At 39.3% G+C, this 26415-nt stretch overlaps 1 protein-coding gene across 1 annotated transcript; it reads left to right on the top strand.

Annotated features, from left to right (window-relative positions):
• Positions 1 to 4022: 4022 nt before the first annotated feature.
• On the top strand, positions 4023 to 26092 carry LOC121628736 (NACHT, LRR and PYD domains-containing protein 12-like). The gene is made up of 8 exons (XM_041968036.1): positions 4023 to 4115; positions 10725 to 11022; positions 12568 to 14338; positions 17838 to 18008; positions 22574 to 22747; positions 23903 to 24076; positions 25231 to 25404; positions 25642 to 26092. The coding sequence occupies exons 2-8, from the start codon at positions 10746 to 10748 to the stop codon at positions 25655 to 25657; spliced, it is 2757 nt and encodes a 918-aa protein (XP_041823970.1). The 5' UTR covers positions 4023 to 4115; positions 10725 to 10745; the 3' UTR covers positions 25658 to 26092.
• Positions 26093 to 26415: the final 323 nt, after the last annotated feature.

Here is a 26415-nt window from a genome sequence, read left to right as displayed (position 1 = left end):
CTTTGCTCCTGACCTGTATGAAATAACTTATATATAAATAATTTTCTTGGAGGAAAATAAATCCCTGGCACTTAGAGAAAATGGTGATTAAGAAATGGTAAAAATTAAAGCAAATTAAAGGAACTCCTCTTTTAACTTTCAGCAAATATAACTATATTGAAAATTAGTTTACGTAAAAGAAAGAAAACCTTAATACAACAAATGTATGTTAATATAGATTTTTTTTTTTTTTTTTTTTTTGGTTATCTACAGTCACACAGAAAGTGCACTTTAAAAATTAATACAGGGAGGGACTGGAAGAAAATACAAACTATTTCATAATGATCTGAGATCCATGGATATTTTAAACTGATTCTTTTGTAAAATAAAAATAAAGGATTTGTAAAAGAATAAAAAGGCAAAGCTGCTCCAGCAGAATTTGGCTGATTATGGACACAGTATTAACAGACATACAAACTGGTTTAATGTCCATATCATCTTGGAGTTTAAAGAATTGATTAAGAAAACTCCAGAAGACTTCATGTCTCTCCAAAACGATGCCATATTGGCTGTCAAGGATCTTCGCAGAATGAGTGATGTGACTTTGACGAAGTTCTCTGACTCTGACCTGAATGAACAGACATCTGACGTTTACTTGACTTTTTCCTTCCAGCAGGTTCTTCTCCAGGACGCTGCTCTGCTTCCACACAGGGATGATTGCTGTGTTTCATAATGCTGCTAACTCTGATGCCATTAACCAAAATACACCTTTATTTTCCTGATAAGCAGGTCTGGTGACATGGATCTGTCTGCAAGAGAAGAAATTAATACTTACATTTTTTTTTGTACATTTTGAAAATCAAACATGATATTGACACTCATGACATTTTGGGATAAAGCTTTTACAGGAAAGATAATATCACCATGTACACAGGTGCATGTGCTGTTTAATTAATGTTATTATCGTGCTGGTGGTTGCTTTTACAGAGGCAATGCCAGAACAGTTGACTTCAGGGTTTTGTTGTACAAGAACTTGGTCATGTTACCCTAGTAGTGAACTTTCAAGAGAGCATGTATATGAAGAGAATAAACCTTAAAAGTGAATTAAAGCATGATGAGTAAAAATGTACAATGTAAAAAGTGTAATAAAAAGTGTAATATAGTAACAATGAATGAATAATGAATGAATATATATTGAAAGGAAAGTTGGGATAAAAGAACCCTAAATGAAGTGAATATATGAAGTAATAAGACATAATAAGTAAATTGTGCCAAGAGCAGTATTAAAACAACTTCACCAATGTCAAGTGTCCAGAATGAAAGCGCTGGCCAGAAGTTATGTTTGATGGCCTAAACTGGACAAAGAGAGGACACGATCAGGGTATGTACAGAGTGTCAGGAGCACAGGAATGTTCCTGCAGTAGTACCTCTGCATCCCTAGGAATGGCCCGCAAAACATCTTCACATAGATTATGCGGGTCCCTTCCAAGGAAAAAATGTCTTTTGTACTGATTGATGAACATTCAACGTGAATGGGTGTTTATCCCGTAGCTAGTGCAACTTCAGCCACTACAAAAGAGTGTTTACGTACAAGTTTCAGTAATCATGCCCTACCTGAATTGTTCGTGTATTTGATAATGGTACTTGTTTTGTAAGCACGGAGTTCCAAAATTTGTTGTAAAGAAACGGGATCAGACATGTACCTTCTGCACCTTACCATGCTTCAAGCAACGGGTTGGCAGAGAGGGGGGTGTAGATTTTAAAAAAGATGATGAAAAAATGTTATGAGGGATATTTCAGAAACAAGAGTAGCCAGGGTGTTATTCGGTTACAGGGTGACTCCTCAGGCTACAACGGATCTTTCTCCAGCAGAATTACTTCTGAGGAGGAGGCTACGCACCCTATGTGATGCACCCAGAACTGAGCACAAAGGTCAAAGAACACCAAGGGAGACAAATCAAAGACCATGACAAAAATGCAGAGACGATGGTTCACAGGGGGAGACTCAGTTTGGACTTTGAACTTCCAACCCAAATGGGTTCCAGGAATCATTGAGTTTGAAACAGGACCAGTATCATACAAAGGGATACTAGGGGATGGGAGCGTTGTCAGGAGACACGTCAACCAGATTCGCGCACAGTATCTTCATCTGTGAAAACAGGAGCAAGTCAGACAGATGCAGCGGAATCAGAGTCGATTCCAGCAGTGGGTTTTCAATGTTGTGATCATTATGATTTAATGGCAAATGTTAAAAAAAAGAAAAGAACATGTTTTCATCTTAATGAGAGGGGGATGTAGTAATGTGATGCAGTATAGTTAGCCGCTGGTGGTGCTGTTATGGTAATTCTGTGTATAGTCCAGAGAAGTAGACCAGAAGTTAAGAGTGTGTATGGACAGCATGAGGTAGCAGTGTGTAGCGATAGCCTGTTCAGAAATAAGGTTCTGTTCAGTCCTGAAGTGTGTCAAGTTACCACAATAATGCAGAGCAGTAAATGAAAAGTATATATAGTTACATTTGACATTTTAGTTTCATTTGAGTTACATAAGTTGAAAATATAAAGGAGGAGCTGAATCCTTTCCTTGGTAGTTTGTCACCTGTGGCTTTACAAACACAGCCAGGTGTGGACTATGTTTTTATTTTTTATTAGCTGTGAATCCACAAGTTTTTATTATTATTATATATATATACATATGTCTCTTGTCTGTTAAATTTGTTATCCTGCAAAAAGTTCTTGGGACTGGCACATTGTGACACTTGAGGAATAAACCCTGGATTTTCTTCAAACCAAGACCGTGGGACTGGATAATTAAAACGACAGTAGAGATGTGCAGGCCATGACTCGGAGCTAAATCGTGTCTTCACCGGGCACAGAAACGATAGCATCACTGCAACCCGTTTTTCCAGTCTGGCTATTCCTCTCCCAACGAGATGACAGTCTGAAAAGCAGAAACATTTCATTTGCTCTGCAGGTCTGTGTGGCTCTTATTGACTCCAAGCTGTAAACTAAAGTCTGCATTTCATTTCCTCGTCAACTATGGAAGGATTCCTGTTCTTTAGATAAATGTCCTTTCACTATCCAACTGACTGGTTTAACATTGAGAGAAGTGTTTGATGACTTTTTTTCTCTGAATAAATGTGTCATCTTTGGATTTTCTTTGTCTACTGATGAAGTTTCAGGTAGCCTAATATTGATCAAACAGAAGACGACAGGATGGGCCAATGTGCTGAATGCTGCTGAACAATTCGACATTAAGGGGTTATGCCACAAAGTGATCTTCTACCAGAAATTAATTAGACGGCCACGGACACGCGTGCAGTGCAGTGTCGTGTCGCTCTGTGTCTGTTGTCTGCGGCTGTTCTTCTCGGTATAAAATCGACATAGCTCAGGAATGCAAGTGACAGTATGTCTAAATTAACAAAGTATGCTTTTGTAATACTTATACCTTTGCAGTACTTTTGCATAGTTTTACCAGAATAAACTGTAGCCATCTCATGTTTGTTTATAGGGCCCATGATCAGCTTTTGGTAAGTTAAAACAATTGTCCATTTCCACTTTAAAAGGATAAGGGGGTGGGTGTGAGGTGCTAGTTGGCCAGTAATCTGTACGGTATAACTCTTGAATGAAATCAGACCACTTCAATGTAGAATCTGCATTTGAATGTACTCTAATAAATAAAGTCGTGAACGTTAGTGGAAATTAAACTTTGTAAGTCAACATACAAATCATGCACTTATTGGACTTTACTTACTTTGAATAAACAAACATGGTTTCTGATTACAGCACCTCTTTGTCAGCAGTTGTAAATAATCCGTTAAATCACTTACAAAAGCATACTTTCTTTGTTAATCTAGACATACTGTCACTTGCATTCGCGTGGTATGTCGGTTTTATACCGAGAGAAACAGCTGCAGACAACAGACTCAAAACTGAGAAACACGATGCTAAGACTGCGCGCGCTCTCGCAGCCATTTAATAAATTTTCCGGTAGACAATAACTTTATGACAGATGTGACGTGAAACAAGCTTCCGCCCATCTCCAGCAAGGAACGGAAAGTTGTCCTCTGTCTCTCATCAGTCTTCAGCTCCAATGACCAAAGTTTTCAAGCTTTGATGAAAACCAGGACTCGGCGTGTCGTAAGTTAACGTTCCTGTTGTGAGTTTCTCTGTTAGTATCATAGTGTTGGTCGGACAGGCAGCAAACACAAGCAGAGACCTGCCCGCCCCGACGGGAACGCACACAACTAAACAATACATATATCTGATATTCTTTTTGGGGGTATTGAAGGCAAGTCGGTTGCTTGGTGGAGGAACCCTAAAGAATATTTAGGGTTCCTCCACTGAGTAAACCATCTTTATTCACTTAAGCAAAATATTTGAATTGTTGAACTATTTTCTGTCTGATTGTTGAAATCGGTGAACTCACTTACTGACAGTATTTCTTAACTTTGATGTGCGTTTGAATGAGGTTTGTTTGCAGGTCTGTAATTATTAATCCAATGTTCAGTTTATTCATGCAAACGAAGGAGAGGATGCAGAGGGAAAAAGGAAAAAATGGTAAAAAACAGGAAGTCCGACGTCCACGTTTAGAACCAGCGTTTCGCTCTTCGAAGGGAAATTAGTCCGCGATGAAGTCTGACGTATCACTGTTTGCATGCAAAACGTTTTCCTTTGTGTATTAAAAAAATAAAAATAATAAATAAATAAATAAATAACTAAATAACACAACAGTGGAGTGACAGACAAACACGACGCATTGCGCATATCGAGCCTCTAGGGGACAGTGAAACTTTGCTGTTTCGTCGCTATAGGAGAGCTGTCCTTCAGGATATTTAGGGTGACTCCACTGAGTAAACAGTCTTTATTCACTCAAGAAGAGTATTTCAATTGCTGAACTATTTTCTGTCTGAATGTTTAACTCAATGAATTCACTGACAGTATAAACCAGAAACAGGCTTAGCACTATGGAGGACCGAATCTGCCAAAATTAAAAATATAAACAGAGATGTAAAAATGGCTCAATAAATAAATAGATGTCCCAGTAAACTATGCAAAAAAAGTTTTCCCACTAAGAAATCTACAAAACACAAATTTATCTTTCTTTTAGCAATTTAAACTTTTAATTTAACTTTTCTAAAATTCCTATTTATTTACTTTTCAATGTCATTTTCAGTTTAATTTATTTTGTTTATATATATATATATATATATATATATATATATATATATATATATATATATATATATATATACTTCATTGCCTGTATTTTTTTCTGTTTTATTTTCCTTATATTTTCTTTCTTCTTTTTCTTTACCGCTTCTTTCAATTAAGGGACGCGGGGCAGATGGAGCCTGTCCCAGCAATTAACAGGCAAGAGGCAGGTCACCAGTTCATTGCAGGGACAAAACAGAGACAATCACTCACACTCACTCCTAGGGAGATTTAGAGTGACTGTTATTTCTCTTCGTTGTTTGGTCCAGGTTTATTGTGGTGGTGGTTTTTGTTTACGTTTGGAATGGCACAGGTGACCTATATTCCCCTCCACTATTGGTGGCGGTGTGGAGGAGAAGTGCATATAGGCATGGAGGTGACAGTGCACGGGGTGCTTGGGTAACGGGAGGTCGCACGGTTTTTACCGCTTCTAAACGCCTTAATGTCTAGACGCTTCTTGCCGTTTTTCCACCGCCACTCGCTATACCTCCATCCTTTTCATAACCTCAGGGCCATCTATTCATCCTGTAGCCATACCTCCATCCTGGACTTCAAGCCATTATTTTAATTCTTTCAATAAATGGGAACACACCTGAACTTACCTTTCAGTCTGGACATTGGTTTAATGAAGTGCGTTATTACCAGGATCCAGGGGCGCTGCTAGAGATTTTGGGCCCCATGAAAAGAAACTCAGTGGGCCCCCCCTACATCCAATTGGCAATTTTAATGCTATTTTGACCATCAAAATAGCATTAAAATAAATTAAATTAAAAGAAAAACATGACAGGCTAGTTGGTAGAGGAAGCACTAAAAATACAATGAAGTTAATTTAGATTCAACTATTTGCTGCAAGACGGATACTTTATATTTAAAAACCCATCTCTCTTTTTTTAAATACTTAATTATCTCATGATAATTACAAAACAAATTACAAATACAAAACTTAAATACAAAATAACCTTTTCCATGAAAATGAAATGCATTAATCATCTGTGGAGAAACAAATCTAATCTCAGCTAAAACACCATCAAAAACAAAATGACCGCTCGTTTTTTATGATTTATTGTATTGGCGAAATTATCATCATTAAATCGGAAGCCAATGGTAAAATAAATTAGGTAGGCTCATAAACAAAAAATAGCAGGACCTCACATGGTTTATTGTTTTATATGAACTGAATGTAAAACGGTCACAAGCAAACCACTGTGGAGATTTACAGCCAAACAACGGCTGGAAGCATCTTTAAAATTAAATAATCATATTTTAAAAGGTAGAACTTTGTGTAAGATATCAAGGAGAGGTAAAGGTGCACTATTGCTGAGTCAAGCTCTTGCAATCTCATTGCTCAGCCTTTTTAACCAAGAGCCCAACGTGGAGCTTTCTCCCTGGAAAACCACTTATCAAGTCCTGAAGTCCAGCTTTCTATTCTATCAGCTGTTCTATCATATAGTATCTCCAATCATGTAATGTCATGTGTAATAAAATCACAATCATTATTTCTGGTGGCCTCCCACTATTTGTTTTACTTAAAGGTGCTTTCAGTGATTTCACCAACAATGTGAAGGGAAACTGATCTGACTACCAATCCTCCACGTCATCGTCTCCTCACGTAGCAACATGAAGTCTAATTTATCTCCAGATCTGTAGACGCACAGGTGAAGCATTAGTGGGGAAACATATATGATGGTATATGGTTGTTGCTAGTTAATCTTCTGATATCTAGAAAATGTAAATATTTCTCTGATTGGACTGAAAGCAGTCACCCAGTCTGCTGCACTACAAATGTCTCTGTTCCTATACTGCAAAGCAGGAGGATGAGTCCAAACTACTGACCTGACCTAGAAAACCTAGAAAATAAATGCAAACTATTTTTATTTAATATTAATAATTCCAAACTTTTTTTCTATTATATAATGTTTTTTCTCCACAATAATCAATTAATTCAACACTTAGCTGCTCACCTCGTTCCTCAGGGGCCACCTGGACATGTTCAGGTGGGCGGGGAGGGGAGGGGGGGTCTGGCAGCATCTGCTTCGGCTGCTCTCGTGTCTGTTCAGACATGCGTGATGTTTTAGCAGAGCAGCTTGCTAATCGTTTGCCTGCCTTGCTTATTTGATTAAAACAACAGTGAAATGAATAAAATCCAGAGTTTTATTCAGAAATATGAGCTAATATGGAGCAAAGTTAGCTAGCTTATATGAACAAAGTTTAGAAGAGACAACAAGCTGATGTTCCACAACTTTCCATCAGACGAGCTAACCGACCACCTCGCCTCTGGAAGAAGTGGGTGACGTACTGTCCACCCCTCTGTTCTCTCTCCAGCCTCAGATTTTTTTTCTTTTCGTTTTAAGCTTCCTGACTTTTGAGGCATGCTGCCGTCTAAGCTTCCACTCGCTGTCTGTCTGTCTGTTGCTGCTTCGCAGCTGAAGGAGCAGGTGGACTGAACCATTTAAGTGAAATATAGAGGGGGGTTCAATGTTCAGAAATGTTTCCAAAACATAAAAACTTAGTGATACCGTTGCATTGTGACTCAATTGTTTGTATGATTGTAGGTTTATCATTAAGTATCAGATAATTTGGTCAGTATTACAGTTGCATTGAGGGCCCTTCTGGGCCCCCTGTCACTCATGGGCCCCATGAATCCTTCCCCTTTACCCCCCCCTTTTCGGCGCCCCAGCCAGGATCCCCCGCACCCAGAGCGACTAAAGAGGATAGGACCAGATAGTCGCTACAGTGATCAATTAACCTAACATGCATTTCTTTGGACAGTGGGAGGAAGCCAGAGTACCTGGAGAGAATCCATGCATACACGGGGAGAACATACAAACTCCACACACAGAAAGGCCACTGTTCAAACTTCTCCCCAGCCAAGGCTCTAGTGACCTTCTTGCTGTGAGGCTGCAGTGCTAACCACCATTACGCAGTGCTAACAAAATTTATGTCTTCATGATTTCCCTAGGAGAGAGTGTGGGTGTGTGAATGGTTGTTTGTCTGTCTGTGTTGGCCCTGCGACAGACTGGTGACCTGTCCAGGGTGTACCCTGCCTCTCACCTGCTAAAATGCTGGGATAGGCTCCAGCTCACCCGCGACCCGTAATGGAATAAGCGGTCAAGATAATGGATGGATGGATGGATGATTTCAAATCTTGTATTTTCTTCCTATATTTAATTTTTCCAATTATATTTATTTTGTTTCCTTTTTACATTTCTGTATGCATTTCTGCCTCATTATGCAAATGAGGGGGCGGTCTTTCAGTCTTGGGGCAGATCTTCACCTATTGGTCAGTCAACACTGAGAATGTCACAAGCTGTTAGTGCAGGTAGAGCTGTGCAGCCTATCCTGTTTGTCTAGCTCTGCCAAGTGCAGCTTCGGGAGGGAAATGAAAGTTTTAAGTCGGTACACCTCCAGCAGAAAAGGCTGACTTTCAACAGGACACTGTGCAGGATCTTTGGCACGTTGTTCTTTTAGCTTAAAAAAAACAAACAAAAAAAAAAACAACACAATGCTGTTTTGTGTGAATCAGTAACTGAGAGGCTGTTCCAGCTGCAGACGTGCACAACTAACAGGCTGAAGGTTCTAGTAAAGTTGGCTGTGATGTTTGGAGAACATCGCCTGGATCATTGAAATGAAAAGTTTACTAAGTGTTCCGTAAATGTCCACTAAAGGTCTCAACTAAAATTCAAAGGACCTTCCTTGAACCACTGTTTCCATTCCCTAACTGTTCGAACCTCTGTCTTTAACTTTGAGAAACACATTAGGTAATTACAAAGTCAGCCTACTGTCACCTTAAGAATATTTTAGGGGTAAATGATATGATGTGTCAGCAGGACCTGGAAAAACTAGTCCATGCTTTCATCTCTAGTCAGCTTGATTATTGTAACAGTGTTTTTACCAGTTCTACCTAAAAATCAATTAGACACCTGCAGAAATCTGCTGCTCGAGTCCTCACTAAGACCAAGAGAGTGGACCACATCAGTCCAGCTGTGAGGTTTTTACACTGGCTGCCTGTTTGTCAGAGAATAGACTTGAAAGTTCTGCTGCTGGTTTATAAAGCTCTGAATGGTTTAGGACCAAAATACATCAGTGAACTCTTGACCGACTATGAACCTACCAGAACCCTCAGGTCATCTGGATCCAGTTTCTTATCAGTTCCCAGAGTCAGAACCAGACATGGAGAAACTGCATTCAGCTTCTATGTTCCACATGTCTGGAACAAACTCCCAGAAAGCCTCAGATCAGCTGAAACACTCAGTTTATTTAAATCCAGGTTAAAGACCCACCTGTTCTCTGCTGCATTTCACTAGTTTTTATTTAGAAGTCCAAATCTACATATTCAGTTGTGACCATCTTGCCTCTTTGATGGAGGTGCCCAGTAGCTGTTCTTTTTTTTTTAACCAGTATCTCAAGTCTGTTTTTTGCAATGATGATGAGGGGATTCAGGTCTACACAGAAAAGCAGCAGGGACAGATCATCTCCTTGGTAGATGCTGCACTTATGGTAACTTGTGTGGTTTCAGAATGGGCCTTTAATTATTGTGATTCATGTTTTTCTATGTTTATTTTAATGATTGTCAGCTTTGTTTTCTTACAGAAGCTTTAAGGCGTTTTCTGTAAAGTTTCTTTACAGGTGCAGCAGCTGGTTGTCTGGTTTCTCTGTTTCAGTTTTACAGTTGCTGCTGTTGGTTTCTATACGTTGTATAATTGTCTCTTTATTCTTCTCTTTGCTCTCATTTTCTTTCCTCACACTCCCTCTTTCTTTGTTTCCTCATGTCAGGTCCAGCATACACATGTAACTTAAAACAGTCCAAATAAAGCACAATTCTCAAGCATCAAGGGGGGACTATAAATTCACAAGTCATCATATCCATTAAGTTCCCCTTGCAAAGCAAATTTGTTTGGCGTATGACAGCAACCAGACCAGCGTTCTACTGCTACAATGCTGGACAGACCAATTTGTCATCCAGTCTTACTGAGTACTCGATGAAGACTCTAAGAATCATATTGATGATGTAAAGTTACAAGTATGCCATTCTCCACGTGTGCTTCATATCGCTATTCTCGCCTCTTGTTTAAAGGTTCGGTCAATCACTATCTTGTGTTTAACTCCTTTAGTTTTGCTTCTAATATCTTTCTGAGCCCTGTTAATGTATTAATGTGCAGAATGAATGATTTTTCTCAAAAGCCCTGAGTATTGACAGAAGGACAAGGTTGGATAACTTTGCTTGAAATTTAAAGCTTGAAATGATTGGTTGTTTCTAGAAAAATAACAAAAATATACCTTAAAGTACATTTAAAATGCATATATATTTTTATCCAGTCAGGTTCTCAATATTATATTTGAATGATTAAATGCTTCATTGACAATATTTTGTCATGTACGAATGTTTTCCGTTTGCTGACATCCTGCTGACAGCTTTAAAGCATCAGGGTGTTTTTTTAACCAGAGTAGATTAATACATTGTGAAACCACTTGAATGGCGGCCGACTAAACAGAAAACAAATTATGCACCTTGTTTTGCAGAGCCTTGTTTTGCAGAGCTGAGTCAAGGCGAAAACCATGAGAACGCCTAAAGAGGTCCTGCTGCACACTCTAGAGACCCTGGGAAGTGACGACTTTAAGAAATTCAAATGGTTCATGTCCCAGAACGGGGTTCTTGAAGGCTTCCCGGCAATCCCATGGAGTCGACTGGAAAATGCAGACAGGATAAACACAGTGGATCAGATGGTCCTGATCTACTGTATAAACACTGTTAACGTCACAAAAATGCTTTTGGTGAAAATAGACAGGAATGACCTGGTGGAGAGCTTCCCACAAAACATCTCAGAACCTTCAGGTAAGTCAGGAAAAGATTCAGTAAGATTCTGTCTTGTTTCATGTTCGATAAGGTGTTTCAAGTTTATTTTACCTTTGTGTGTAGATAGTAACTGGACATGATGACAAATTAAAAAAGCAGCAGGAAACATGCAAGATTATTTTGTGAATGGAGAACTGATGGGGTTTACCACACTGCAAAACGTAGACTGCTTTATGGTAACAGCACATTGTTCTACGGGTTTGCAATTACTCATCGGATGAGAATCCTTATACAGAACCAGACAAAGAATAGTTGGTTTTATCCACCAAAAGTAATGTAACATCGTATAAAGCAGGGGTCGGCAACCTTTACCACTCAAAGAGCCATTTAGACCCGTTTCCTAAAGTAAAAACTGGGAGCCACAAATTCCTTTTGACATGTAAAATTAAATAACACTGCATATAACGTTTTTTTTTCCTTTGCTTTTATGTATATATTAACAACATTGGGTTGTATTTATTAAATCAATGTACGACAGCAGAAAACGACATCACGTTTCTGCATGCAACAAAAACATTTTAAATAATAAAAGACATTGGGTTGAAGGTTACTTTCAAAGAAAATGCCCAATATCTATTTAAGTCATTCTTGTAGTTATTTATGAAAAAACGCCTGCAGCAAACCAAAAATGCCGTCTTTTCTCTGTGTGCCATCTAGCGTGTGCAGCCAGCGGTCTACCCGAAAAATAAAAGACCTATTTCATTCAGCGTCCAGCGTCTGTACATCAGAGCTGTATCACCTTCATCTTTACTCAGGACTGTAAGCTATCAACTGTGAGGCGTGCGCAATGTTTGCTTTTAATAAAGTTCATGTTGAAGAACACCTGCTGCATATGTGAATCCAAAGATCGACAGGAATCCAAGTACATGGCATACTTTTTCATGTTCACATGAACGTCAGGGAAAGCAATCCAAGTTTCAAACACAAGTTTGTCCGGTTTGGGGAGGTTTTCAATAACACGCCATTGGTGAATCTGAGCAAAAACGGCCAAGTTCCAACTCAAGATTAGGTTGACTCACATCTGCCAATGCAGTTGTATTTAGGATGGACTGAGGCTTAGGGGAGTAACAGGGAAGGATAATGTAGTTTTTTCCCTCTGAACTCACAGAATCGTTAATGATGTTTGTGGTGATTGCAGAATGTAAAAACTCTGAATTTATCATGTGAGCTTTTTTAAACTCTCCCAAACTGGGGAAGTGAGACAGAGTACCTTTCTGTAAATCTCTGGCAATCAGGTCAACTTGTGTGAATGCGAAAAAAAACCTCCTCCAACGTGTGCAGGGCTGTGCGTCCTTTCCCCTGAAGAGCTGTGTTCAGCATGTTCAGGTGCGCTGTCATGTCATGAAGTGTAGCTTTTCCAGCCACTCTGGCTGTTCCAACTCCGGAAGTTTGAGCACTTTGCTGCTCAGGAAAGTTTTCACTTCTTTCAGACACACGGCAAGCTTGAAAAATGCATTTTAATTGAATACACATTTTATTATTTTCAAAAACCTCTCATGTGTGTCATTTTTTTTATTTATTCAGGGATCTTGAACGAGTGTCAGTGTGACTTCAAGTCTCAGTTGAAGAAGAAGTTCCAGAGAGTGTTTGAAGGGATTGCTAAAACAGGAAACCAAATCCTCCTGAATCAGATCTACACAGAGCTCTACATCACGGAAGGAAGAACTGCAGAGGTCAATGATGAACATGAGGTCAGACAGATTGAAACAGCATCCAGGAAACCACACAGGCCAGAAACATCCATCAGACAAGAAGACATCTTTAAACTCCCACTTGGAAGAGATGAACCAATCAGAACAGTGATGACAATGGGAGTGGCTGGCATCGGGAAAACGGTTTTAACACAGAAGTTCACTCTGGACTGGGCTGAAGACAAAGCCAACCAGGACATCAAGTTTACATTTCCATTTACTTTCAGAGAGCTGAATGTGCTGAAAGAGAAAAAGTTTAGCTTAGTGGAACTTATTTATCACTTCTTTAAGGTAATGAAGGAGGCAGGAATCTGCAGGTTGGAGAAATTCCAGGTTGTCTTCATCTTGGACGGTCTGGATGAGTGTCGACTTCCTCTAGACTTCCACAACAACGAGACCCTGATTGATGTTATGGAGTCCACCTCAGTGGATGTGCTGCTGACCAACCTCATCAGCGGAAATCTGCTTCCCTCTGCTCGCCTCTGGATAACCACACGACCTGCAGCAGCCAGTCAGATCCCTCCAGACTGTGTTGACATAACGACAGAGGTCAGAGGGTTCACTGACCCACAGAAGGAGGAGTACTTCAGGAAGAGGTTCAGAGAGGAAGAGCAAGCCAAGAGGATCATCTCTCACATCAAGTCATCTCGAAGCCTCCACATCATGTGCCACATCCCAGTCTTCTGCTGGATCACTGCTAAAGTCCTGCAGGATGAGATGAAAATCACAGGAGAGCTGCCCAAGACCCTGACTGAGATGTACATCCACTTCCTGGTGATTCAGACCAAAGTGAAAGAGGTCAAATATGTTGGAGGACCTGCTAAACATCCAGACATCAAGAAGGTGGTTGAGTCTCTGGGAAAACTGGCCTTTGAGCAGCTGCAGAAAGGAAACCTGATCTTCTATGAATCAGACCTGAGAGAGTGTGACATTGATATTAAAGATGCCTCATGGTTCTCTGGAGTTTTCACAGAGATCTTCAGAGAGGAGAGAGAAATGTACGACAACACAGTTTACTCCTTTGTCCATCTGAGTGTTCAGGAGTTTCTGGCTGCAGTCTACATGACCCACTGTCACACCAACAGAAACATTGGTGTGATGCAGGACTTTCTGGGGGATGTGAAATGGGAACATGATATTTCATCGCTGGATGCGTTTCTGAAGAAGGTCTTGAAAAAATCGCTGGACAGTAAAAGTGGTCACCTGGATCTGTTAGTTCGCTTCCTTCATGGCCTCTCTGTGAAGTCCAACCGGGATCGCCTAGTAGACTTGCTGGGTCGGTCAGAGATCAGTCCAGAAACCATCCAGAGAGTCATTGGCAACCTGAAGGATATAGATGCTTGGTATTATCCTGACAGAATCATGAACATCTTCCAATGTCTGATGGAGATGAACGACTCCTCAGCACATCAGGAGATTAAAAAGTTCCTGCATTCAAAGGACAGATCAGTTGACAAACTGTCTGCGACTGAATGTTCAGCTCTGGCCTACATGCTGCAGATGTCGGAGGAGGTTCTGGATGAGTTGGACCTGCAAAAGTCCCAACTGCCTATGTCTGAAATAGGCAGGCTGTTACCAGCTGTAAGAAACTGCAGACGGTTTCGGTGAGTGCATATGTAATTCAGTTATTAGTCCTTGGCGATAAGTAAGATAAGATAATCCTTTATTTGTCCCACAGTGGGGAAATTTCGGTGTTACAGCAGCAAAGGTGATCATGCAAAACCAGTGTAAAAAACAGCATTAGAGATAAGAACAAAAAATATATATACAGAACAAAAACTATATAAAAAAAAGTCTATATAAAAAATCTATATAGGAGCCTTTATAAAAAAAAAAGCATATATACAAAATGAATTTACAGTATTGCACAAGTAATGACATTGCACGTCTATATGTACGTTATTAGTTTTCTTTGTGGCTGGGGGCAGTGCAGATTGTAGAGTCTGACAGCAGCAGGAAGGAAGGATCTGCGGTATCACTCCTTCACACTGTGGGTGTCACTGAAGGAGCTGCTCAGTGTTGTTAAAAAGTCCTGCATGGGGTGGGACGCTTTCTACCATCAGAGATGAAAGCTTAGCCATCATTCTCCTCTCCGTCACCACCTCCACCGGATTGAGGGGGCATCCCAGGACAGAGCTGTCCTTCTTAACCAGTTTGTTCAGTCTCTTCCTGTCAGGAGTCAAGATGCTGCTGCCCCAGAAAACCATAATAGATGGCTGATGCCACCACAGATTCAAAATAGGATCTCAGCAGTGTCCCCTGCACTCCAAAAGACCTGAGTCTCCTTAGGAGATACAGCCTACTCTGTCCTTTCTTGTACAGGGCGTTAGTGTTGTCTGTCCAGGTTGTTGTTCAGATGAACACCCAGTTACTTGTCACCCTCTCAATGTCCATTTCATAGATGGTCACCGGTGCCAGAGGAGAGTGTTTACACCTGCTTGGTTTGTGTCCTTGTCACTGCAGAAGGACTTGTCTTGTATCTTCAAGACTAAAATTTTAAAGAACTAAATACTTCTGATTGGTTCTCCCAAAGCAAACATGCCTCCAGTGAATATTCAGAAAAAACTCTTCTTCTCAGAGTTGGATTGTTGATGGCTGATTTAAAAAAAAAAAAAAAAAACTACTGTTACAGTACTAGCAGAGGTGTATTCACATTCATTACTCAGGTAGAATCATAGATGCTAGGGGTTAAAAAGACTTCTATAGAGGTTGAACTATCAACTCAATTTGTTACCCAAATAAAAGTGTAAAAATTCTAGTTTCAAAACTACTTAAAATATAAAAGTAAAAGTAATGAAAAAATGCAATTAAGGACAAAAGTTTAGGCTATGCTACAGGGGCCTCTTGTACCACACCTTTCCCTCCCAAAAAGCATTATTCTAAAGGACATAGTGGCAATAATTTTATGCTTAAAATGTTATTGTTGAAAAATTTGGGAGGCTTTAGACGAGTATTTATCCAGGCCCTCAGGACCCACTACCCTGCATCTCTTAGATGTGTTCCTACTCCAACACACCTGATTCAGCTTAATGAACTTCCTTAAAAAGTTCTTTGCAAGCTTATTGACAAGCCATTTAATTAATTCAGGTGTGTTAAAGTAGGGTTACTTCTAAAACAAGCAGGACCTGGATTGAGAAACACTGCTATAGGCTACCAGTTCTTGTGTCTTTGCCATGGATGTCTTTATACTAAGCCACATATGTCTGCTGTCCTGGTTGGACTTTGACGTGATTTGTGTTGTACGCAGTTGCGATGGATCACGTACAAACCAATAGAGAGAGTAATAGAGTGTCGGAATGGTACATGTTTATACTTCTCATCCAACCACAATCAAATGTATATTGTATCAAATATGTATATTTATTGTTATTTTTGAATGATGATGAGCTGGAATAAAATAGAACTAACAAAGCTGTTCTCAAAATGTAATGAGTAGAAAATACAGACAACTATGCAACAATCTAAGGAGTAGACATAAAAAATTTAGCTGAAAAATAATTATTCCATCATGTATGAAAAATTTCTACTTAAATAAGATAAAGTACTTTTTTACTTGACACCTTTGGTACTAAGTTATGTCATTTGGGAACTGTAACCTTCATCATTGTTTGTTTGGGATGATCAATGCTCAGCTCAACGTATGGCAAGCAACCCTGCCATTTGTTAACTTTTTCTGCCTGTAAGTATAGAGACACTTCACATGGTGGTGTGGTGGTTGGCACTGTTGATTCACAGCAAGACGGTTCTTGGTCTGAACCTTGGCCAAGTCTTTTCCATGTGAAGTTTGCATGTACTACCCATGTGTTCTCTCTAGCTACTCCAGCTACCTCCCTCAGTCCAAAAACATTATTACATAAATGCTAAATTGTCCTTGGAGTGAATGTGAAAAGAGTGGTTGTTTGCTTCTCAGGGTTGGTGATATATTGGCTGCCTGTCCAGGATTTAGCCTGCCTCTCACCTCGTAGCAGCTGAGTAGAAACTGCTAGAAATCTGGAAAATAAATCACTACCACCGATCTTTCACCGTGGTTGTGAATCCTAACATTATAAGATGCATTTTGGTCTGAGTTGGAATATGAACATCAATGGCGCCCTGTACCGATTTGTAGGTGAGGTGTGTTGATCAGAACTATGATCCCTTAGTTTAATGTACGTAGGGCTGGGCGATATGGCCTAAAAATAAAATCTCAGATTTTACATTACCAAATCCGATTTCCGATTTTAATAGTTTCTTTCTTTTAAAAAGCATATATAAACTTCTTAAAAACATTTATTTATTTGTTATGCTAGCGAAAATAAAATAAATTTCATAACTTTTCTACCATATAAATGACTTATATCCTACATAGAAATTTGCAAATCAACAAATGCATCCGTGGTCTTGTTCCATCTGGATCCTTATCATACAGGATCCACTGCAGAAATAATTCCCCTAATGTAGGTCGTCTCTTAATGATAGTTTGTGGGCTAAAGTTGAATTCTGCATCTCGTAGAGAGCAGCATTTCTCACTGCAGTTATATGAACAGCTAAATCCCAGGCATGAGTGAAGGGTCACTTCCCTGAAAATCTGTCTGACAAGCACCGTTCTGGTGTGGAGGGAGGGCTAAGTCTGCTGCTAACTAACTATGGAAAAAACATCCAGATGTTCATAAAAATAAGTTGTCCGAAATGGAAAATCCGATGTATCGATTTTATCGATTAATGGCCCAGCCCTAGTTTAATGTTCTTTCTTTAAATGTCAAATGATTTACCAACAATGGTGTCTTTTTTTCCTTTGGGCCAGTTAATCCACTAATATGTTTAACTTTCTACTTTAATGTCTGTGGTCAACAAATTCCAACAAATGGTATTTAATGAACATGTGGGTAAATTCTTCTGTCCCAAAATGTTGGTGATACTGGGCTCACTGAGCTTAAATGAACTGAAGTTGTATCCGCAATGGTGGACAGTGAATGTGTTTTTCTACTCCACATGAATTTGTCAAAATGTAGTTAAATTGAATCTGGAATCAAATCACTGATACGAGTAACAAAATGTCAACAAGTGTATGAAATGATAAGCATTGGTTGTTATAGTAATCTGTTTTTTCTTGTGTTATGACAGACATAATTGTTGTGACATACCAGAGAATCACTGTGGTGTCATAGCCTCAGCTCTGAAGTCCGAACCTTCCCATCTGATAGAACTGTTCCTGGGCGGTGTCATGGAGGATTCAGGACTAAAACTGCTGTGTTCTGGACTGGAGCATCCAAATTGTCGACTGGAGACCCTGACGTCAGTTTACTGTCTGTTATCTTCTAATATATGCAAACAAATAAGCCACACAAAGTAGTTACATAAGATGGTTAAGAATTTTCTGAGCATGTCTAGAATCAAAAACACACATGAGAATATTGAAGAAGGCCATTACCAAGTTCACAGGTGCTTCCAATGAATAGGCCAAGTTAGCTCTCTTTTTCTTCTTCTTTACTTGATTAATCCCAGGTGGGAAATTCTTTCTCTGCATTTAACCCAACCTAGTTGCTAGGAGCAGTGGGCTGCCAGATTGCAGCGCCCGGGGAGTAGTTGGGGGTTAATGGCCTTGTTCAGGGACCCACGGTGGTTTACCTTAGCTGCCAGCATGGGGACTTGAACCCAGGTTCTCTAGACTCAAGCCCACCTCTGTAACCACAACACTACCTGCCTCTGGTGCAAAATGATTTTTATAGTTTGTTGCATTATTCTGGTCATAATTAGGATTCAAGCCTCAGCCATCAGGTACTTGCCAGTGACGGTGTCCAAAAATGAACGTAGAAAACTCAAGCTCTGACAGCTATGTGCCATCCAAATTTGAATATTCTGATTTCCATATGCTGAGGTTTGACATTGTCCAGAGATGAGTTTAATTCCTGCAGCATTTAACAATACTGAAAGTGAAGCAGCAGGTAGACTGTAAACAATTTTCCCAAATGTGGCTGCTCCATTGAGCTGATCTTGGTCAGATTAACCTACATGAACAACAATAGACAGTGAACATGTCTGTCTTATCCAGATAGTCTCATTGTAACTTTGTATGTGGGATCAGATTTTACTGATAACAGCAACATGTTAAACAAAAAGAGTCAAACAGCTTCCTACTGAAATAGTTAGAAATAAACATGAAATGGCATCTTAAATAATATAATATGCTATAATTTCTGTGTTTTAACAGCTTCAAAGGCTGTGGGTCCACAGAGGCTCATGGTGAAATTTTGACCTCAGGTCTAAAGTCCAATATGAAAGAAGGGTCCCTTCTTAGGCAAACGAGTATTTTGATCACATCATCCTCTTTATGCATGTTGTTCTACTCCAACCGGTACAGGCTTGAAAGCCTACTACCAATTAAGCATATCAGGTGAGGTGCATCTCTGTAATGAGAAGGGGTGTGGTCTAATGACATCAACACCCTATATCAGGTGTGCATAATTATTAGGCAACTTCCATTCCTTTGGCAAAATGGGTCAGAAGAGAGATTTGACGGACTCTGAAAAGTCAAAAATAGTGAGATGTCTTGCAGAGGGATGCAGCACTCTTAAAATTGCCAAGCTTTTGAGGCGTGATCATCAAACAATCAAGTGTTTCATTCAAAATAGTCAACAGGGTCGCAAGAAGCGTGTTGAAAAAACAAGGCGCAAAATAACTGCCCATGAACTGAGGAAAATCAAGTATGAAGCTGCCAAGATGCCATTGGCCACCAGTTTTGCCATATTTCAGAGCTGCAACATCACTGGAGTGCCAAGAAGCACAAGGTGTGCAATACTCAGGGACATGGCCAAGGTAAGGAAGGCTGAAAAACGACCACCACTGAACAAGACACACAAGATAAAACGTCAAGACTGGGCCAAGAAATATCATAAGACTGATTTTCCTAAGGTTTTATGGACTGATGAAATGAGAGTGAGTCTTGATGGGCCAGATGGATGGGCCCGTGGCTGGATCAGTACAGGGCAGAGAGCTCCACTCCGACTCAGACGCCAGCAGGGTGGAGGTGGGATACTGGTATGAGCTGGTATCATCAAAGATGAGCTTGTGGGACCTTTTCGGGTTGAGGATGGAGTCAAGCTCAACTCCCAGTCCTACTGCCAGTTTCTGGAAGACACCTTGTTCAAGCAGTGGTACAGGAAGAAGTCAGCATCGTTCAAGAAAAACACGATTTACATGCAGGACAATGCTCCATCACACGCATCCAAGTACTCCACTGCATGGCTGGACAGAAAAGGTCTAAAAGAAGAAAAAATAATGACAAGGCCTCCATGTTCACTTGATCTTAACCCCATAGAGAACCTGTGGTCCCTCATCAAATGTGAGATCTACAGGGAGGGAAAACAGTACACCTCTCTGAACAGTGTCTGGGAGGCTGTGGTTGCTGCTGCACGCAATGTTGATCGTGAACAGATCAAGACACTGACAGAATCTATGGATGGCAGGCTTTTGAGTGTCCTCGCAAAGAAAGGTGGTTATATTGGTCACTGATATGTTTTCGTTTTGTTTTTGAATGCCAAAAATGTATATTTGTAAATTTTGAGTTGTTATATTGGTTTCCTTGGTGAAAATAAATAAGTGAAATGGGTATATTTTTGGTTTTTGTTAAGTTGCCTAATAATTATGCACAGTAATAGTCACCTGCACACACAGATATCCTCCTAAGATACTAAAACTAAAAAAGCCCCACTCCAACTTCCAAAAATATTCAGCTTTGATATTTATGAGTCTTTTGTGTTCATTGCGAACATAGTTGTTGTTCTATAATAAAATTAATCCTCAAAAATACAACTTGCCTAATAATTCTGCACACACTGTATATATACATGATATGTATGCGTGTATGTGTGTGTGTCTGTGTATGTGTATGTGTGTATGTGAGAGCGGGGTATTGTTATGAATATAGTTGAAAGTAAATATCACTTTTAATTGATGAATACATTGATTATACCAGTTTCAGATGAGGTGCAGTGAGATGACGCAATCTCAGGTGTCTAAGAAGTCAAAAGTCTTACGGCCTCTCGGCCAGCATGTTAGTGCTATGAATTTTTCTAGTGGGCTTCTTGCAGCACAGCTTAGCATCATACACACACACAAGAGGATGACTGAATGACTGCCATCTCGAAGAGAATGATTCAAAGATTCTCATTACACCAGTTTTAAAATCACTGCATTGGCTTACCATGCGTCTCAGGATTGATTTTAAGGTTGTTTTAGTTGTTTACAAATGTCTTAATGGTCTTGGACCTTTATATTTAGCTGACTTACTTTCAAATTATGAGCCCTTGCGGACCCTGCGGTCCTCTGGTACCGGCCTCTTAGTTGTTCCAAGAGTAGGGACCAATCCATGTGGCAAAACCTTGTTCCATTATTACTGCCCTCATCTGTGCAACAACCTGTCAGAGAACTTCAGGGCTGCAGACTGTTAATGTTTTTAAGTTCCACCTATTTAGCTTAGATTTTAACTGAGTTTGATTTGATCTTAATTTATTCATACAATTTATTTTATTTTCATTTTACTAAACTTTATTCCTTTCTTTTAGTACATTATTTTATGAAATGCCTTGTGTATTTTTATTATTGTTGCTCTTAGCTGTTCTTATTTTTCTTAAGGTTATTTAATCTTTTTTTTAACTCCAATGTTTTTCCTCATGGGGATCCTCCTCGCTGGTGGTTTTGCCTGCTCAGTCTGGGGGCTGTGGTGATCGCCCTTTTTTTGGTTGGATGGGGCTCTGCACTGCACCCTTAGGCTGTGCTGTAGGCCCTGGCCGTCCCTGATCTGGATGGTTGCTGAGGCGGCGGCCTCTGTGGACATGGGTGGACTGACTCCTGGTGTGGATGGATCCCCATGATATTGTTTCCTCACAGCAGCATCAAGCCAAATGTTTATAACTTTTAGTATTTTATACCAACATTCAGTTTAGAGACAGAAATTAAGGAGGAATGTTTGTGCAGATTTTTTTAATTGCTATGTTATTTATTTTATTATGTAAAGGCTTGTTTTATTTTTAATGTGCATGAATTGTTTTTTTTTTTATCATGTAAAGCAATTTGTGTTGCCTTCGGCATGAAAAGCGCTTTATAAATAAAGTTTGATTTGATCATTGTAAAAGAGAGGGCTCTTCGTCTTGGGGATTTTTACCAGAAAAGAGTCTCTGAACAGAGATTTTCACTACTTCGTACACACAATAAAGCTCAGTATAGAGTGTTATGCTAAAATTAGGACTTATCTTTCAGGCTTTTCCAAAATATTACACTACATGAGCTTTCAAGCCCCTGCAGGAGTAATTTTCTTGTCTGGTTCTTTGAGTTTTGGTGGGCAGTCCTCTTTATTCACATTTGTTTTACCATTATCTTTCCATTTGGTGTTCATGGATTCAGTTGAGCTCTGTGGGATTTTTAAAGTTTCAGAAATTTTTTAAAAGCCAACTTGGATTTATATATCTCCATAACTTTGTCCGTGACCTGTTTGGCGATCTTGGTCTTCATGGTTTCTTTTCTTGGTGGTGCCTCTTGATTAAAGGCGTTTCAGGTTCTGTGGCCTTTCGGAACAAGTGTATACTAAGATCATATAATATTAAAGTTGCACAAAAGTGAATTAAATAACTAATAATGTGACTTATGAAGGTAATTGGAAGCACCAGAGTTAAATAGGGGCTTTGTAGCAAATGAATAAATACAAATTGTTGTTGGCTTTTTGCTTTGCCAAGTAGGGCTATTCCATGTAGACTAATGCAGATGTTAAACAGGAAGAGTCTGTTTCTCAGTCAAATATACAAATGAAATCATCATAGTGTCAGCTTTTATCATAACATGTGTTGTCATATGTGTGTTAACAGACTCTTTGACTGTGGACTCGTGGAAACTCACTGTGAAGTTGTGGCCTCAGCTCTGAAGTTCAACCTATCCTGTCTGAAAGAACTGGACCTGAGCTATAACACCCTGAAAGATTCAGGAGTGAAGATTCTGTGTGATGGACTGCAGAATCCAAACTGTACACTGGAGACTCTCAGGTCAGATCACTGTCTGTTGTTGTTATTTAAGTATGGGACTTTACTGGTTCTAAGACAGCAAAAAGCCAGTAGTTGTGTCCCAGTTCAGGGTCTGCACACTTCAAAGTCCACTTAGTGTTCGTGAAATGGGACAGTCTACCTAGACGAGAATTTCCTATAACAGTGAGGTAGGACGTTGAATCACTTCAACCTCTGAAATTACTGTTTGCATATCTTAGGACACTTAAGTGAACGTTAACATCAACCGAGTAATAATGTAAAAAAAAAAAGAACAGTCTTAATCTTGTTGTTTTCCAGCCAGCACACACTTCATTAACCCATAAAAATCCACAAAAATCAAATATTGCAGAGTTTATCACCACCATTTATCAAACATGTTTTTAATGTTCTTGGTTTAGTCACATTTCTACTAAAGAGTAGTTAGGAAAAATAAATTACATATTCTTCTGAGCTTGGTTGCTCCTTCACCACCGTCTGGTGCGCAATGAATTCTGGGAGAAAAGAGGCCGACAAGGATGCATCACCAGCAGCCTTCGTTTGAGGCCAAACAAGGTTGGATTCGGTGGCTCCTTTCTAATTGGGACAGTGCTTGGCACACCACGATGACATTCGTAGTTCAGGGTCTGCATTTTGAAAAGTGCAGACACTGAATCGGGACACAGTGTCTGGTTACCAGTGATCACCAAATTCCACTGTGGAATAAAGAAATGGAAAATACTTTTCCAGAATGTATTCAAGTAACCACATGAACAAAAAGAGTGTATTAGATTAACTACAGCAGAAGTATGTTTTTAACTAACAGGGGAGGCGTCAGTGAACCAAGATTGTTGCTTTTATGTTTTATTTTAAACTGTTAAAGACATGATCTGAAACTAAGAGGACAATCGTGTATTTCTCTGATTTTATCCAATATGGCTTTTGGAATTTGTCCACCATATAATATATAATATAATATATATATAAACTGAACTGTGAACATGACGAAGTTCTCAGGTTCCATGATGATGATCCACATTAACAGAAAGTTAAAAACACTGTACTCCCTTCAGAGACCAGCTCTATAATTTGAACAGGTAATGGTAATCATGATAGTTAAAACCTGAACAAATCTAACTGGATTAGAAAAATAATTTAATAGTTTTATTCTTTCGTCAGCTTGGCAAATTGCGACTTGTCAGGCATCAGCTGTTCATCTCTGGTCTCTGCTCTGAAGTACAACCCCTCCCATCTGAGACATCTAAACCTGAACAGCAATGACCTGTACGATTCAGGAGTGAAGCAGCTGTGTGGATCTCTGGAGATTCCACATTGTAGACTTGAGACTCTGAGGTCAGTTCACTTCATCTCTAACTGTAATAAATCTTTTGTGTTCTAACTATTTTATAAATATACCAAATTTCTCTCCATGAAGCTGGAATTTTTTTTATTTTTTTATTTTGTCATAGTTTTCATTTTTAAAGAAAAGACAAATGTTTAGAGTGTTTAGAAATTTAGAAATACATAATTGTAATGTATTTAAATCTTTGGTTTCTTTTTATTTAACTTTGCTTTCACTGTTAATGTCTAATATTTGTCATTGATTATTGATTCTTCAAATACACCCACACGTACACTCGCACACAGATGAAAGCATATTTGTAGATTCAAGTTGTAACAGATGCAGTTGCCATTTGTTAGATCTCCCAGCTCCTACACAAAACAGAATCAGAGCATTGATGCACAAACACTGAAGCCTGGTACACACGCAGTCACAATGTATGTGTTGTCGGCATTCCTCAGAAATCGGCATTGAAATATTAAACATGTTCACTGTTCTAAATTATCGACTGCGACCCGTTTCGGAGCGGATTATCGGGACAAATCGGCTCATAACACACCACAGACCAAATGATGAGTGTACAGGGAAATTTCACGATGATCGGGCGTTTGCCGTCTTAGGGCGAGAAGAGGCAAAATTGGGAAAAATATAGTTCAAATATCCTTATGTGTGTACCAGGCTTGAGGATATAAAGATTAGTAAACATATTATACTACAACTATAACTTAAGTTTTTTTTTGTTGTTGTTCTTTTTTGACAGCTTATAGATTATCTGAAATACCCCTTTATTAAACCACCAGTGCTGCACAGATTTGTTGTTCATATGAAATTTGGACAAAATGTTCTTTATTTGGGCGTACTGAGAACCTGCGTCATCTATGTCGGATTTATTATAAAAAAAAATTAAAATAAAAGAAATCCCAGAAATGCACACTCGCTGTGCTGCAGATTCAAATGAAACTTAACTTACAGTAAATAAGCTTTATATCATAACTTTTACCCATAATGCATTGCATAGACAGTAAGTTACAGTAAAAATAATTCTATTCTGCTCATGTTAGAGAGAAATTCATTGATTAGGATATAAGGTTGAGCTTCACATACAAAACCTGAACACGTTATTTGAATAAAAAAATGATTTTATCTATATATTTTATTTTCTAAGAATGGAACGCTGCCGGTTGACAGAAATCAGCTGTGGTGCTCTGGCCTCGGCTCTGAGATCCGGCCGGTCCTGTCTGAGAGAACTGGACCTGACTTACAACCAACTGAAGGACTCGGATGTGAATCAGCTGTCTGAGCTCAAAGAGAGTCAACACTTCAAACTGGAGATCCTGAGGTCAGTGCAGGGTTGGAGTCAGCCCATAATACTTTCAGCAGTGTTGTATGAAGTTAGTATATTCTGTTTCCTGTAAAGCTTCAGTCTTCTCAGTGGCTGCTTTCCTTAGTGAAGCTGTGGGAGGAAAATGATAATCTGGCTGAAGACCATGCTGCTTTATACTGATGCTGCTTCACTGACTGACAGCTGGCAGCAGAAACACTCCTTTACCTCCTCTGTTCTTTCTTCTCTCCACAGATGGAAGTCTCAGTGATAAACAGGGATATAAAAAACTGCCGTCATTGCCAGTGTCGGAAAATAAAAACAGGTTAAAATGGACAAGTAATACTTGTCGTGAAACGTGACAATGAAACTTTCCTGGTGAAGCCGAAACCCGGAACCACAGAGGAAGAAACAGAACAAATTCTTCCAGCATGAACTAGAACCAGCTGGGTAAAGGTCCTGAAATTATTGCCTAATATTCCAGATTCATGGTACCAACACCCACTTACAGGAGAATTGTACAAAAGGGGAGAGAAAAAGACAAAGAACTTTGTAGGGCAGTCCCAAGAAAAAAACAGGAAGGAGGGGGGTTTAACTTAAAATCAAAATATGTGGTTTTAGTAAATCCTGTCAGGTATATGATCAATTTAACCGATTTTATGTCATTATAACCCAGAGTTAGTTATCCAGGTTACACTGATGCAAAGCAAACAATAAGTTCTGCTCTAAGACAGTGGTTGAACGTTGTTTATTTGAGTTTATTTTTTTCTTTTCAGATTTAACTTAGATTATCATAATCTAATTTGATATGGAATCTTTATTATTCACCGACAGCAAGGCTTTGCACTGTATTGCCATGATATAAATGATCCACAATTAATATAACCAGAGATTGATTATTCCACCTGTTGCACAGACATTCATTTATGGTTCTTTTGCCTCTGAGTTACTGCACATTTATGGTGAAACATAAATAATCCTGCAGAATCTGATTCACACAGTCAGCTTCTTAAAAGAAATTCACGTAAT

The sequence above is a fragment of the Melanotaenia boesemani genome, chromosome 18, assembly GCF_017639745.1.
Source record: "Melanotaenia boesemani isolate fMelBoe1 chromosome 18, fMelBoe1.pri, whole genome shotgun sequence".
NCBI classification, from domain to species: domain Eukaryota; kingdom Metazoa; phylum Chordata; class Actinopteri; order Atheriniformes; family Melanotaeniidae; genus Melanotaenia; species Melanotaenia boesemani.
This window is presented reverse-complemented; position numbering and strand designations above follow the sequence as displayed.